The sequence below is a fragment of the Condylura cristata genome, unplaced genomic scaffold (assembly GCF_000260355.1).
Source record: "Condylura cristata isolate star-nosed mole 26May11 unplaced genomic scaffold, ConCri1.0 scaffold00015, whole genome shotgun sequence".
Classification (NCBI taxonomy): Eukaryota; Metazoa; Chordata; class Mammalia; order Eulipotyphla; family Talpidae; genus Condylura; species Condylura cristata.
In genome coordinates, this window is record NW_004567116.1 from 22,150,593 (window position 1) to 22,166,429 (window position 15,837).

The 15,837-nt window shown below is 33.2% G+C and overlaps 1 protein-coding gene across 2 annotated transcripts in view; it reads right to left on the reverse strand.

Annotated features, from left to right (window-relative positions):
* Nucleotides 1–15,837, reverse strand: part of ANO3 (anoctamin 3) — a 246,431-nt gene that overhangs the window by 119,324 nt on the left and 111,270 nt on the right. For both annotated transcript variants that reach the window (XM_012725477.1, XM_004682971.2), the window contains 3 exons: nucleotides 9,762–9,956; nucleotides 8,681–8,752; nucleotides 5,614–5,732 (listed from right to left, as the gene is read on the reverse strand). In XM_012725477.1, the coding sequence (XP_012580931.1) occupies nucleotides 5,614–5,732; nucleotides 8,681–8,752; nucleotides 9,762–9,956 (386 nt within the window). The remainder of the gene's footprint in view (nucleotides 1–5,613; nucleotides 5,733–8,680; nucleotides 8,753–9,761; nucleotides 9,957–15,837) is intronic.

A 15,837-nucleotide genomic window follows, 5' to 3' on the forward strand; every position in this document is an offset into this window, starting at 1 on the left:
GCTTTTTGATGGACATAGGGATTTTTGTCTTGAAAGATCCTCCAACTGATGATATTTTTCAAGTGTTACTCACCTTACCTTTTCTATATATTAATTAAAAAGGAAAAGCAATATTTTCAAAAAATAAATAAATAAAATGATACCTCTCATTTGCTGTAAAACATTGCTTATAGTAAGTCCACGGATTCCAGTATATGAACTTATGAAGTTATTCCTTTTATATTACATTAATGAAAAAGGAAAAGAAATATTTTCCCAAAAAAATAAATAAATAAAATGATACCTCTCATTTGCTGTAAAACATTGCTTATAGTAAGTCCAGAGATTCCAGTATATGAACTTATGAAGTTATTCCTTTTATATTACATTAATGAAAAAGGAAAAGCAATATTTTCCCCAAAAAATAAATAAATAAAATGATACCTCTCATTTGCTGTAAAAAATTGCTTATAGTAAGTCCAGGGATTCTAGTATATGAACTTATGAAGTTATTCCTTTTATATTACATTTGCTTCCAGAAATGCTGGTGCTAAGAGTTCTTTTGTCAAAATGTTAGAAATAGAATAAACTTCTCTTAAAAAAATCAGTTATTCTAGAAGAATGACCCATATTAAAAAGACCAGTAACAACAAGTGCTGGCAAGGATGTGAAGACAAAGAAACCTTTCTGAGCTCTTGGTGGAAATGTAGACTGGTTCAACTCTTATGAAAAACAGTGTGGAAGTTTCCTGAAATATTAAAACAGATCTCCCACAAGATTCAGAAATTCCATTACTAGTTATCTACCCTCAAAATACAAAAATGATAATATAAAGACAACATGAACTCCCATGTTCACTGCAACATTATTTGCAATAGCCAAACAATGGAAACCATCTAAAAGCCCAACAAGAGATGAATGAATTAAGAAGATGTGATTAATACACAATGGATAAACTCCTACCATTTGTGGCAACATGGATGGAACTGGAGATTATGCTAAGTGAGATAAATTATAAGAAGAAAGACAAATAGCACATGGTGTCACTTATATGTAGAATACAAAGAAACCAAACAAAGGGTCAGATAAACCCAAACTAACACTAGAAAGCTGACTATAGAACTGGGATAATTCAAAGGGGTAGGGGGAAGCAAAAGGCCAAGAATGAAGTGGGGGAAGATGCACAATTGACAATGGTGGTAGACTGTGAGTATTTTTATGGTGGGTTTAGTATGGCAATAAGACCCTGAAGGGGGAAATTTATTCTTCTAACATACAAATAATAATACAAACTAATAAAAAATACGTTTCAGTCATAGTCACAATAATAAAAAATTAACTATTTACCAATTTATAATATGTATGGGTGCTTGCAGCTAAATATACACTTATAGTTGAAAGTCATTAAATCCTACCCTGATGTAATACTATCATGAAGAAAGTACTTTTAAGAACAGAGCTTTGTACTAAAGGAAATGATTTCAGAAAGTTTTAGATTGGTTGCCTGCATAATATGTGATTTAGGTAATGACTTTTAAAATATATTTGGTGTTGGTGTTGAGAAAAGGAATTATTGTACACTGTTGGTGGAAATATAAATTGGTACATCTATGCAAATAATAGAAATACCTTAAAAAAAAAAACAGAAATACCACATTATCCAACAATATCACTACATGTATTTATACAAATAAAATGAAAATACATACTTGAAAAGATATGTGTGCTCTATGTTTATAGAAGCATTATTCACCACAGCCAAGACTTCAGAATAACTTAAAGGCCCATTATGGACAATTCGATAAAGAGAAAATGATACACACACACCTCCACACACACACAATGGAATGTTACTCAGTTCATAAAGATGAAATCTTGTTATTATAACAACGTGAATGAAAATTGAAGGCGATTATACTAAGCTAAATATATCAGAAAGCGGGAGACAATTACTGGACAATTTCAATCATGTGGGCAACAAATAAATGAAGCAAATGAATCAATAAAAACAGTAAAAATGACTCGGTTTTATATGGTAGTTACAAGAGGGGACGGGGATGTGGTGGAATGGGTGAGAGGAAGGTGCACAAGGTAGATGGAATAACTTTTTTTTTAAGGATTTATGTATACAGAACTGGGGTACAGGTCAGAGGAGCAGGAGTGATGAGAGGATTCACCAGAGACAGAGTGGGGAGCATACCAGATAGCTCAAGGAAGTACCACTGCTGAGAAGAGAAGCAGGGAAGAGAGGAGAAGTCTGCTACCCCATGTGGATCACCTCCCTTCACAGTGCTGTGCTTTAACCCCATGTACCAACAGGGAGGGCCCTAGATGTGCTAACTTGATAGAAGATGCTACCAGAATTTTTGTGGTGAGTGTGGGATGTCTTAACACGCACATCAAAGCGTACACTCTACCTAAGCCTATATGGTACTGTAAAGCAATGGTAAATCAGTAAAGGCTCATTTCAAAAATAACTTACCTATACTTGAGCTCTAGAGAATTAACTGGTATGCCATAAAAAGCTCACAGAAAATTTTGTAAAATTTCCACTAAGGAAGGAATTTACTTTATATTAACAATCACTTTTATTAGCCAACATGCTAGCCTTTACCATTTATGTTTTTCTCTATTTAGCTCAGGCTTCTGTGAAATGCCTAGTGCCTGGGAAGATCCCCTGAGGACCTCAGCTGGTGGGTATGTTTCCTGGGTTGCTACTGTTCTCTCACATCTCTGCCTCAGTTGGGGTGACTGGGTTCACTCAGGCTCTGGTTTAATGGTCTCATTCTCCTGCAGGTGACTTTGACTTGCTTACATGGTAAAGATGAAGTCCAAAGAGAAAGAATGGGAGTGCAAGATCTTTTACTTCTAATATTCTACACGGACACACTGTCTTTTCTGTAGAAAGCTGTTGGTCAAAGTAACACCCCTGGGCATTCCAATAGTTTCCTCCTTTTGATGACAGGAGATGCAAATTCTCATTAACAATACAGTGGATATCAAGAAGAAAGAAGACAGACTATTATTTTAATTCACTTTTTTTAAATCTACTGCTCTGCTTCTGCGATACTTAAAAGCTGCTTTTATTGTAAAGCTTGAAGCTAACTAAATCAAGACTTATCCCAGAGTTACTGTTTTCTCTAACTTCTAGAACCTCGTAAGTTTCTCCATTTCTATTTACCTACTGAACTGCAATCCAGTACCTTCACAGCAAATCCTATCTGTATTTGTAGTATATTTCTCTGTTCAGTAATATTTCTTACAATGGCAAGTGCTGCACATAGCAACATCAAATAAATAAACAAAACACTATTTCATCAATATTACTCCATCATACTAGATATCAATATCACATGATTTTAATTTCTAAAATATCAAGAATTTTGGTAAAAATTACACATGCTAAAAAGTTCAAGATTTGAAGCAAACTACCTAAAGGTACATTTCATTGTTCTGAACATTAACTCTAAAACAAACTAAAATGCTTCAGAAGTATTCTTAGTTTACTAAATTATCATAAGCAGTAGGTACATGATCAAATAAAATTTCCTAACTCTCATACAAAATCATTCAGGAAATGTTTGGACAAATCGAATTCCCAAACAGAGCTCGGTAAACTAGTCAGAGGATTACTAGAGTTGTTTTCACAGTTGACAAGTTTTACAGAAATTCCCCACAAATTCAATGTGAGACATAGCCTTGGAGAATTTAGTTATGTTCTTTGAACAACTTTAGGCTAATGACAGATTTTGTTCAAAAGCCTTACTTTTTTTTTTTTTTTTTCTGTAATCCACTACTGGTTATTACTGACAAGGCAGTTCACACTAGCAGTCACTTTCCCTTCAGTTTGTGATCCTTTCCTGTTTAATTTTTATGAATTTACTTTGCATTATCTAAAACTTTCCCTTTGCAGTGAAGTAACAATTGCAAAACACTAAAATATCAGTTACATTGCAGTTAAAATATCATAATATGCAAGGGGAAGGTTGCAACCAATACCATTATTCCAAGAAAAGTAACTGTGAAGCATATAATTTCAAGATTTCAGTCCACTGTGTGTGTGTTATATGTGCATGTGGTCTTATATAAAAATTGCTATTTTATAGGTCACAAATGGAGAATATTGTCAGTTCATAAGACTTAATTAAAAATACATATCCCCTAACATATAAACATAAATATCACTTAAATAAAATGATTTAAGTTTAGTCTTAGTAAGATTTGGGAAATGTCTATTTTTGAGTAGAAATGAAGTGGCATTATCATTGGAGACATGTGGTAAATTACAGAGAAGCAGGTAATAAGAGATTTTATTCAACTTTAGATCTTTTTCTATTTACTTGGGAGTATATTGTATTTGTCTTCCCATGAGGCTGTATTACAAGGTAAAACACCTGCTTTTAAAATTTTTCTTGTAACTTTTCTTTTTTCTTCAGGCCACATGGAATAACGCTTTACTTTACTAACTTATCATAAACAACAGGTACAAGAAACACAAATCATACACATGTCAATCAAACAGACAGGTGAACATGGAACAATAAATCTTTTATTTCTAAAGAAAAATCTAAGAATTCTTGGAACCAAATCGTGACTCACAAACACTCCCTTTGCTAAAACAAAAGCTAAGCGAAATGAAAAAAAAAAAAAAAAAGAATCCACAAGTAAATTTACTTTCTTATAATATAATTTGGTCTCTTTGATGATAACATTTAAAATATGTCTTGTTCCTTCCCCCACTACACTGGTAAAGGGGGTTGCAAAATGAATTTAAGTCACAGTCACATAAAATCAAGCATCACAAAGAGAGAGATAAGCAAGGGAGAGATTACTAGCAAGGTAGTAACAACTGACAGCACAAGTCACTCCTTGTGTTAAACTGCATTTAGTATCCAAATTTCTTTCACAAAGGCATCCACACTTTAAAAGGCAGAAAACAAAGAAAAAGAGTTAATTTGAACTGAGTCAGTTCAGAATAGAAAGCATTAAAAGGTGTTTGATACTGAACGACACATCCACAGCTCTGAAGATTTTATGAAATCATTTGTTTGAAGGATGGTGGGATTGCTAGAACCAGGAGTTTTAAAAATTGAATTCTAGGCCAATCATCCATACATATCTTGACTAAACACAACTATGAGGTATTCCTAACCTCCAAGTTGTTATAAAAACCTAACCTGCCATCTAGAAAACTAGATACTCCCATATAGTCTTCTCATGTAGTCATAAAAGAAATTTGTCAAGTAGAAACATGATTTTTCAATTAGCTTAATTAACCTGTTCAGGTTTTCACAACTAGTAAGCAGAGAAACAATTCATGTATTGGTTCATAAGTAAAATCCATGTACTTATTTAACCATCCAGCCTTTCAAAATACATGAAAAATGCGAGGCAAGACCATAAAGAAATATTACTGAGTAATTTTATTTTTCAGATTTTTGTAAGATTCCGCTTGATAATGTAAATGAATATGATATATTCCCATACTTTATACTTTCAAATGTTACAAGATGCACACTAACCTGTGTTACCTTTTATATTTTCCAGCACACTATAGATCAACATTAAAAAGGACCTGAAAGTTTTAAAAGTTATGGTCTTCAAATGATTTATTTATAGAATAGTTTACATTACCTTAGACAATCTTTTCTTGGATTCAGTATTATCTTTGGGAACTAAGTCTTTAATGAGCCGAGATCTGTCATAATGAGCATGCTCTGATTCATCCATGTAATCCTTATCTTTTCCTAGACCTAGAAGAAAGAAAAAATTACATCTACTTGTATCTTCCTTCCTTTTCTCTCTTCAAACAGGTTCTCTTTTTGCATATTTCCCAAGATTTAGCCAAAAACAATTTTCATATGACCCATCTACTAAAGAAAAAAAAGTAACCACATGAAAAATTGCATATGATCATGTAAATAGAGTAACTTTCAAAATAATTAAATGCACCCTTGCTATATAATGAACTTTTCAAAAAAAAATTAGAATCATATGAAATCTATTGAATATTTTACCTTTATAACTTGAAGATAAAGGTATCTGTTGTAACTCAATAGATACCCAACCATTTATTTGCTTATGTAAACCTGCATTAAATTTAAAAACTTGTTTTATTATAAGTTGGAAGTTTTATAAATGTGAATTTAACTGAAGCCATAGAAGAAATACTACAAAACATCAGTACTAAATACAAAGAAACATAAGGGGGAAAATGGAAATTGGCATAAACTGTAAACTGCAAAAACAAAATTATAATTACCACTGGAATGACAAAGGTAGCAATACTTTAATATCTATAATAAAATAATATCTATGAATTATGAATAACCTATAAACATTATAAAATAATACAGAACAAGGGCCCTCTGTGGTGGCTGTTAAGATACTCAAGATACTGTTGACACATTTCACAAAATTCACATCCCATGTGATATAAATATCTCTTCATATTTAAAGACTGATTCCTATATATTTAGCCTTTTCAAATAAATCAAGATGTTTTAGAAGTTATTCAATCTGTTAACACCTATCAAATCGAAGCTGTGACATAGACAACTAAATTTAGTACTATTAAGAGTTCACTTAGTATTGTAATAAAATAAAAAACAAATGCTTATAATGCACAAATTAAATTCTTTTACTAATAATGCTTAAAATCTGCTCTAAGATGTTACCCATCTGTAGCTAGTAGTATCAAGTCTTAGTGGTATAAACTAAGAGTGGACAAGTCCTATAGTGTCCAACAGCTTTAACATTGTTATATAACTATATTATTAAGAAGACAGAAAAACTGTACTTATTATTTTGGAAAACCTTGATACTAACTGATACGCTTTAAATTTCCATTAATTGTTAGGAATGTAGGTATGTTTATCTTTCTGAATACACTTTTTCTTGAAATGATACAATGGAATGCTGGCATTTTAGTTTTCTTTTTCATCTTGTAAGTAACAAGATGCAAATTCCTGTCATCATTATAATATAGATAGCAGGTTTTCCTGGACGCCCTCCTTGACAGCCATTTAACTGCTAAGCCTCAGTAGTTTGTAATTGCCAGTCTCAAGCCTTTCCCTATTTCCCATCAGTTACCCAGGAGATCAAAGGTGGCTTTGGAAAGTTTTGCCTTCCACCATTCAGCTAACTATGAGCACCACCCACTGGCCCCAAGGTAGCTTACTGTTCCTCTTACAAGATCAGAAATAAGAAAGGATGCTCTGAAAAGTTACAGTCTGAGAATAGAATCTTAGAAATTAAATATGCACATATGATTATAACTTTCCCTATGCATATGTGTGCACTCAAACACACAACCAGCAAATGAAAAATCTTTAGAAGAAAAATTCAGGGAATCATTCAGAATTCAGACAGAATGCAAAATCATAAGATAAAAGAAAAAGTCAAACTTTTCAAGTGGATATTCATAAAAAGAAGAAAGTAACAAAACTGCATACATTGTGGGAAAAATGAAATAGAAGTGGAAAGGAGGCATAAAGCAAACTGAAAGGGCAAACTGTGTCTAGAATGGGATAAATAAAAATACACAGTCTACTTAATAACATTAAACACAAATAGTGGATAATAAAAATGTATATATTGAAGAAAACCTCAGTTACAAAGGAACAGGAACTAGACAGAAATTGGGCTTCTGACGGTGGCAACAAGTGCTAAATGATAGTGAATAAGTCTCCAAATTTCAAAGTTTGACGGGAATTTTTGTAAAATAGGTATTATAACCAAGTAAATATAAGTCAAATGTGAGTGAACTGGAGTAATTTCAGATACACAGCAGCTATAAAGTTTACAGATTACGTCAACCTTCAGAGATAGGTGCTTACAGATGAGCTCTGGAAAAAATAAGGATGCAAGCTAAGAAAGATGACTTAAAAAGCTAGAATAATGAATGAAAAGTCACCAAGATTTTCTTATAGTATGAGAATAAGATAAGGCATATAAAATCAAGAAACTGGAACATAATGGGCAAATTTAGAAGGAGGGCTGTTTTTAAGAAAATAGGATAACCTCAGAAAGTAAATAGAAGTTTGTAGTACAAACATTGAAGTAAGCATAAAGAGGTATAACTTTGAAGACTGGAGGAGGAATCATTTTACCTTGACTCTAGGAATATCTGAGAATTCAATAGAGGCCAAAGCAATGTAGAACTGTAGATCAGGAAGTGGTAAATGCTAACTATGCCTGCAGAGAGCATTATTTTCATAGCTATGATAAATTTGTCACGTGAAGAATGGGAATACTGCTGAAATATGACAGAATATGACATAAAGTTGCAAAACTTAATCAACAGAGGGGTTTAAAATTTAAAATGGCAATGAAACTGAAAAATTGAAAGGCTATATAAATGAGCTAAATCTTCATCTATCACAACAGGACATAAATAGGTAATGTTAAAATCTGAGACATCTTAGCATAGTTATGTAATTGTATTTATTCATAGAAAATTAAGAGAAATTTCCAGAAGGTTAACAGCAGAGATTGTTAATTTTTTTCACTAACATTATTGCTCATTATTTCAAGCTATAAACAAAATACCTTAATAATTTTCAACCTCTATTATATTCACTTACTACATTTTAAAGATTAAACCATGAAATTTTTTCTTAAAAAAATAATGTTCTTGGTTTGAAGACAATTTACCGTTGGAAAAGAGAAAAGGAGGAAGGAACAATAGAAGTCAGCTTACCCAAGCAAAAATCACTGAGATCAGCAAAAGAACATTTGAGCACAGAATCATTTTTATTCTCCTTGGTGTTAGCTAGAAAATAAATAAGCAAATAAATGACACATTTCACATATTGGGGAAAAATGAGGCAACAGATAAAACAAACTTGGTGACTGATGTGCAAATTTAGACCAAACATGAAGAGCTTTTTTAATTTAATGAGCTGAAATTAGTAACTTAAAATTCCATTCAATGAATAATTCATCTATACTATACATTACTACTTTCAGTCTCTTAAATAGTTAGCCAATTTCCTTATTGGACATCATTGTACACTAACTAGTTACAATAGACAATGACTGCACAATATTATTGAAAATAGAATCTGGGTATCTTCATGATCTAGAGGAAGACAGCTATTCTCATAAGCAAAAATGCTTCTTAGGAGGAGAGGAAAATAAAAGCATACCCATCTACAACATGACAAAGGAGCTGTCCTTATTTTGAATCCTAACTATTATGAAAAGGGATTATCAAAAGGGATAATTATCAAAAGGCATAAGGATATGTCTCAGATAGACAGACAAGTATACCAGAGGCCTAAGGACACCTACAGAGTCTCTCCAAAGTGGCATCTAACCAGCTCCTCCCTATATTTCAGTCCTGTGTTAATAAGCGCCAATGTTTGGTTCACTTTTTGTTCAACCACATGTCTGTGCTGTCAAATATTTATTGCTTTACTGTCTATAGTACTTACAGGTTTCACCTTTGAGTTTAGAAAACAGAAATTTATTATTTCTGACATAGTCTACTCAATAATTGGTTACACATTCTCTCCAAAAATAATAATAAGCCAGCATTCAGGTAACTTGTCTGTTTTCCATTGCAAACAAGCAAGCATTATGTCTAGGTTCTTAAACTGGCCACCTCCGAGGCAAAAACATCTGTCTCACAAGTAACTTTTCATTTGGGTTGAAAGGAGACTTTTTCTATATAACAATCTCTTTCTTGTCGAACTCCATGATTACTAGTAAAATAAAGGAAGTAAATGGTTTGAAAAGTCTTTGTAAGTTGAAGAAAAAAAAGAGGAAGAACTGCTCACCTTGTTCTGTTTTGTCAGCAGAAATAGAGGTTACAGAAGTGGGAGCCTGAGATTCACTCTCAATTGACTGGAAGAGTGAGGCAGACTGGCTCAAGCTCTTTGAGTAAGCATAGCTCTGGGTGAGGCAAGGCAGGGATCTTCGAGATGGTTTTAATGAAGTTTCTTTGGCTATCTCACTCTTGCTTATATTCATACCTGTAAAAACAAAATGGCAAATTTTAATGATTAAGAAATAATTAGCAGAAATCAACACAATATTTAATTTTTGCCATAACTGTTTCAGGAAATTACTCTTGACAAATACCATCTAGGATTTAGAATTAATTTTGTTTTTATTTACATATGGTCAGGGGATGTGATTGAGAATCTTGTGACAAAGTTTTGAGAAATCCTCTTCCTGTTAGAATTTTCACCATTTCTAAAGCTTTGAAGATTAAAAAGAAAAACAAACAGAATTTTTAAAAAAGAGACACTGATATTTAAGATCATTTAGGAGAACGATGGTTTGAATTGTCTTTGGGTCAATCTAACCATTTAGGCTTTCAAGTTAGTTAAATAAATAAAATAATTTACGCATAGAATTAAATTAGTTACTCAACAGAGCCCTTCCTTATTATTCTTGCCCTCCCTTAAATGAATGGGAGGGCAATGGGGGAGACAATTAAATGGACTTAATGCATATTTTTGTACATTTAAGAAAACATACTTAGGGGCCTCCCTGGTGGTGCAACAGGTTAGGACACAGCACTGCAAGCTAGCTGCAGCCCCTACATTGCAAAGTTGGATCCCCCACACTGGAGGTGACTCACATGGCGCGGCAGACTTCTCCTGACCTTCCCACTGCTCCCCTCAGCAGTGTACGTCATCAGTCGGCCTGTTCTGCCCCCTACTCTGTCTCTGGTGAATCCTCTCACCACCATTGCACCTCTGGCCTATACCAAGTTCTGCATGCATAAATCAATAAATCTTAAAAAAAAATGCTTAATGATCATTCCTGTGTTCACCTACTCATTCAACTGGTAATTATGGAGTTTTGCTCTCTGAAGACAATTGCTGAGATCAGGTATACAGTAGTTAAGTGCAGACATATAATTTCTGCCCTCGTGAGACTTCTATTTGAGAGTTAAATATTGAGCAAACAAGGTAAGTATGTTTATATTCATAAACGGTCTGAAAAATCTATGAAAATAAGATACAGAGGAATAATAAAATGGCACGAATATAGTTTCCTAGAGAAATGGCATGTTAGGCCAACAATATGAAAAGACATCTAATGTTGCAGAAAGATATTTACGTGTTTGTGTTGATGGTTTGTGTGTGTAGGAGACACCTTTAAGCAAAGAAAAAAAAATGTGGATGCCACTGGGCAGGACAATGGTAATGTATTTATAGAACTGAAAAAAAAAATCTGTTTTCTATGTAGACAAAGATATAGAGTAGCTATTACTGAAGAGTATTAACATTTGAGAAGTGAGTTATTTATTTATGTTCATGTATGTTTGTACTTTATTTTTCATAAATTTATGTTTTAGTCTTTTCTTGCATTTGCTAAAATTCATAAAATGTTTTTTAAGCAATGCCCACCTTTGACAGAGAATGAAACTAGAAGAGGTTAAAAAATTTACCTACTGAAGGTCATGAATCTAGAAATTGCAGAATTGAAGTTAAAATTATAGTTATTGGATTCCAAACCTCAAGATCTTCTCAAAATGCCCCTTGAATTCTCCTAAGCCCTAATCCTGGAGAGTTCATTACCATGGTTTCTCTTGATATAAATATCACATAAATTTTAGCAGAGATTCTGAATGTGGAAAACACCGAGCTACAGCAAATCCTATAAGCTATTATAATAATTCTATATCTGCAATATTAATAAGGTATGGAATACAGTTTGATAAAAAATAAATTTATGCTGCTTGGAACATACTGAAAAGAAATGTCTACCCATCGTCTATCAAAATGTATTTATTGTGCTGACCTATAAAAAGTCAATATGAACAATATATATCTCACTAGGTGTAATGGAAAAATAGTGTCAGCTATTATTTTAAAAACTAATTTTTATTCATTCAGTTTTACACAATTCATTTAATAATTCAAACAATCCAGTTCTTTTTCTGTGCCAGGCTTTAAGTCAGTATTGGATATAAAATAGTGCTCATTCACTGCAAAATCAACACATGAAGCATCTTGATATTAAAAGCAAAATAATAACATACACGAGACATTATAAAGCCACCCAACAGGAACTTCTAACCCAGGTGGTAGCACCATGAATGTCTTGTCTGTGAAGACAATCTGTGAATACTTTTCCTTTGAGGCAATTCCTTCACTAACATTTTTATTTTGTTATAATTCTTGGGTTCAATAAATTGTTTTCAAAGAATTATGCATACAGTTAGGAGCACTCTCCATAAAATTGACTGTTCTATTTCTAAAATTATATTATTGTTTTTCTTGTAACCCACAAATAGTGTTTGATATCTATTAATATTGCATATGTGGACGAGAAAAAGTAAAGCTTTTGGAATTCGTAACAATAAATAATAAGTAGCTTATATCACTAGGTGTTTGTGTATCACAAGGCTACAAAACACTACAAAGAAATTCATCTTTTAGTTTGGGTCTTGGTATCCAGGGTCAAGGACTGCCTCCAGTTCAACAAGATTACAGGATATTTGAGGGAGTTCCTGATAAGTACTTGAAGGAAAGAGGTCTTGGAGTTCAAAAGATATTTAGTCTTTTGAACAAGAGATATACTTGCACAGAGCTAAACTGTGAGTTAGTAGATTCCCGATACATTGTCAAAGATCAAAATACAAAGATGGAAGCAATTCTCTACCAATACAATATTAATTAATAAATTAAGGAAATTTCATGTAAAACTGACAATGATTCTAATGGAGATGAACAAATGGGACCACATCTTCATCCTGAACTGATGGCTAGTTAAAGCATCTAATAGGGTCATAAACATTCTTTTTTCCATATAACATCTAATTCTATTTGGTAATTACTGGAGCCCAGTCTTGTGCTGATGAGATAATCTTGTTGAGACCAGTATCACAAATAAGCATGGATAGATACCCTTTTAAAATAACCTCAGGTAGCTTCTGAAATCTTAACATTATCCTCTACTTAATGTACCATAGGTCTCCTTCAAGCTGATGTGGGTAGTACACTTCTTGAGATAAAGACTGACAATGATCTTGGTGGGATTACAAAGTAGAGATCAATGAATGAATTCTGATAGCTGACAGTTCACTCCATAGTGTATGCCTGACATGTATGTTCCTTTACTTATTCTTACAGTGGTTGGCTGCGACACAAAATACCTGTTTAAGCACTCCACTAAGGGCCATGTACTTTCAGTATTTTGATTCAAGAGTTGTCCCTTATCTGCCGATAACTAAAAACAAGGAAATTTCAGTAATAGTTTTTCACTACAAGTTCAAATTCACATGAAAATAAAGTACACATTTGTGACTCTGAAAACCTAATAAAAGCATTACCATCTCCCTGGTCCTAAATATTTTAGACAAAGCCATGAAAATTAAACCTTCAAAAAATTTGGAGTTGTTATTATGAAAACTATGTTGATGCTTCTTGCATCAAATGATGCAAGGTGGGTAAAGCAATAAATGAAAATCCTTATTATCCTTCCCTGCCTCACAAAAGACAATTCTCAGTGAAAATAAATCTTGAATTTTGATTAGGATATGATACTTCAAGTTCTATAATTCTTCTGATAAGCTGCAAAGTCACAATGTTTATACTATTTCCAAGAGCACAGGCTGTTCCGCTATGAAGAGCTCAAACATGGCATTTGGATTTTGGTGGAAGTACATGGACCCAGGAAGGAAACCTGGATTATACCCTATTCTGGTGGAGGGGAGACTGAGGACTCCCACTAGATCTTATAGTCTACCCTAGCAGTTTGAAAACTAAAAATCTGGTTCAATCTAACACTACTCTGTTATTGGTAAAACAAATAACTAGAAGCAATTTCGTTGATGTGCAGAATCTGAAACCAAACAGAAGAATGACTAGTATCATCAGTACTGAATCGGAGCACAACCTGTTTTATATTTTTAGTCTGACATGAACATTTGTAACCATAGAACGTCCTACTTCTTGCCACCTGCTGCCCTTCCTACTTATGGATTTCTCCTTGTTGAGCCAAGTGCTGGCAATTTCTACATCTGTCTTTGAAATTTTAAGATTGAAATTTCATTCCAAAAGCTCAAGAATCAGAAAAAAAAATACAGGCTCTCCTTTCACATTTAACTCCTGATAATCTTCTGTTTTTTTAAGCTATATATTTTGCCTTTTCTGAATTTAACATAGCTAAAATAATATACTATGTAAACCTATATAGAATGAAACCTATATTGAATCAACCTTGCATTCTTTTTCATATTTAATTTTCTAGAAGAAAGCTTTAAACACACACACATCACATATATTTTCAAGAACGAATACATTAAGGTTAACTATGTTGAATACTTTAGCCTTGTAAATGCCAAAACTATTAACTGAACTCCCCAAACCTATTAGCTGTGTTCCCCAAATAACATTCTTCTTATACAACATGATGCTTTTCACAAATTTGCAAGAAGAGATATTACTTTTTTGGCCTTTCGGGCAACCACAAAGTAGCTTTCTCCCTGTACTCTACTTTCAAGTAGAGTTCTAGAAAAGGGGCGCTCTTGTTCCAGGGCCCCTGGGAGAAAAGCCTATAAATAGGCTGCCATTTACGGTTCCATACTTCTTCAGCTTCATTTGCCTCCCAATTGCTGAAACTAGTGAAGGTTAAGAAAAAAAAAATACTGATCTTATCTAGCAAGACTTTTGTAAGGTAGTTCAGTGAGTTTAGACTGTATCTTAGAAATACGTTTTCATTTTTTTTTTAATATTGTGTTTATCAAAGGTGAAGAATGAGACTAATTAAGGTTCAAGATTCCATCATGGTCTAGAAAAAAGACACCTATAATAGAATGCTACTATAGACCAGCCTAGGAGAGCCAATAATTTCACCTATAATTTGAGGCCAAGACCTTAGAACAGGAAAAGCAAGTAAAAATACAGTGTTTTTTCCCCTTTCTATTTCTTGTGTATTTGTATTTTTTCAAGAATCTATTTTAAGATTTGGTACAATTATCCTTGGTTTTATCTATACTTTTACCTTACTAAAAGAAACACAAATACTCATAAATGCTATGTGCAAATTCTTGGTCTAGTTCAAGAGCATATTGGAAATTACCTATAAACAGAAATAATAACATTCAAATAATGTCCAAGAGATAACAAAAAAATACTCTAAAACGAGTATTTTATTTAGGAGAGAATACGGTTGAATGATCTTACAGAGACTGCATTTGGAGTATCTAGAGCAAGCTTGGGTATTATATAAAATGGAAGTTAATAAGAAAACTATTGCCAACCCATTTTAAACACTGAACATTTTAATCATTATATCAAAGTTAAAAATAGGAAAAATTTAAGAATAATTCATTTAATTCAGTCAAAGTCTAATGTCAAAACCTCAAGGGAATTTCATCATGTCCTAATTTTCTTTTAAAAGCTATCTGAATATAAATGTTGTAATCTTGTCACTATAGAATAAAGAATGTATTTGAAATTGACAGGATGAGATAGGAAAGAATGCTTTCAGAATCATTCATGTGCTACAGAGATTTAGTGCCCAGCTAAAGACAGAGGGAATGGGAGCATGTGCCTGAGTGTATTTCTTTTTTTCTTTTTTAAAGATTTATTTACTTATGCATACAGAACTGGGGCACGGGCCAGAGGTGCATGGGTGGTGAGAGGATTCACCAGAAACAGTGGGGAGCAGAAAAGGCAGATCAACAAAGTACACTGCTAAGGGGAACAGCAGCAAGCTGTGCTATGTGGGTCATCTCTGGGGCTGGGATTGAACTGGCACCGAAGTGGCTGCAGCTAGCTAGCTTCACAGTAGCTAGCTGTGCTTTAACTCACTGAGCCACCAGCAGAGGCCAGCCCTCTGTTGGTTTTCAAGGAATTACAGTCCTTAGTAAATTTTCCTAGAAAACGCCAC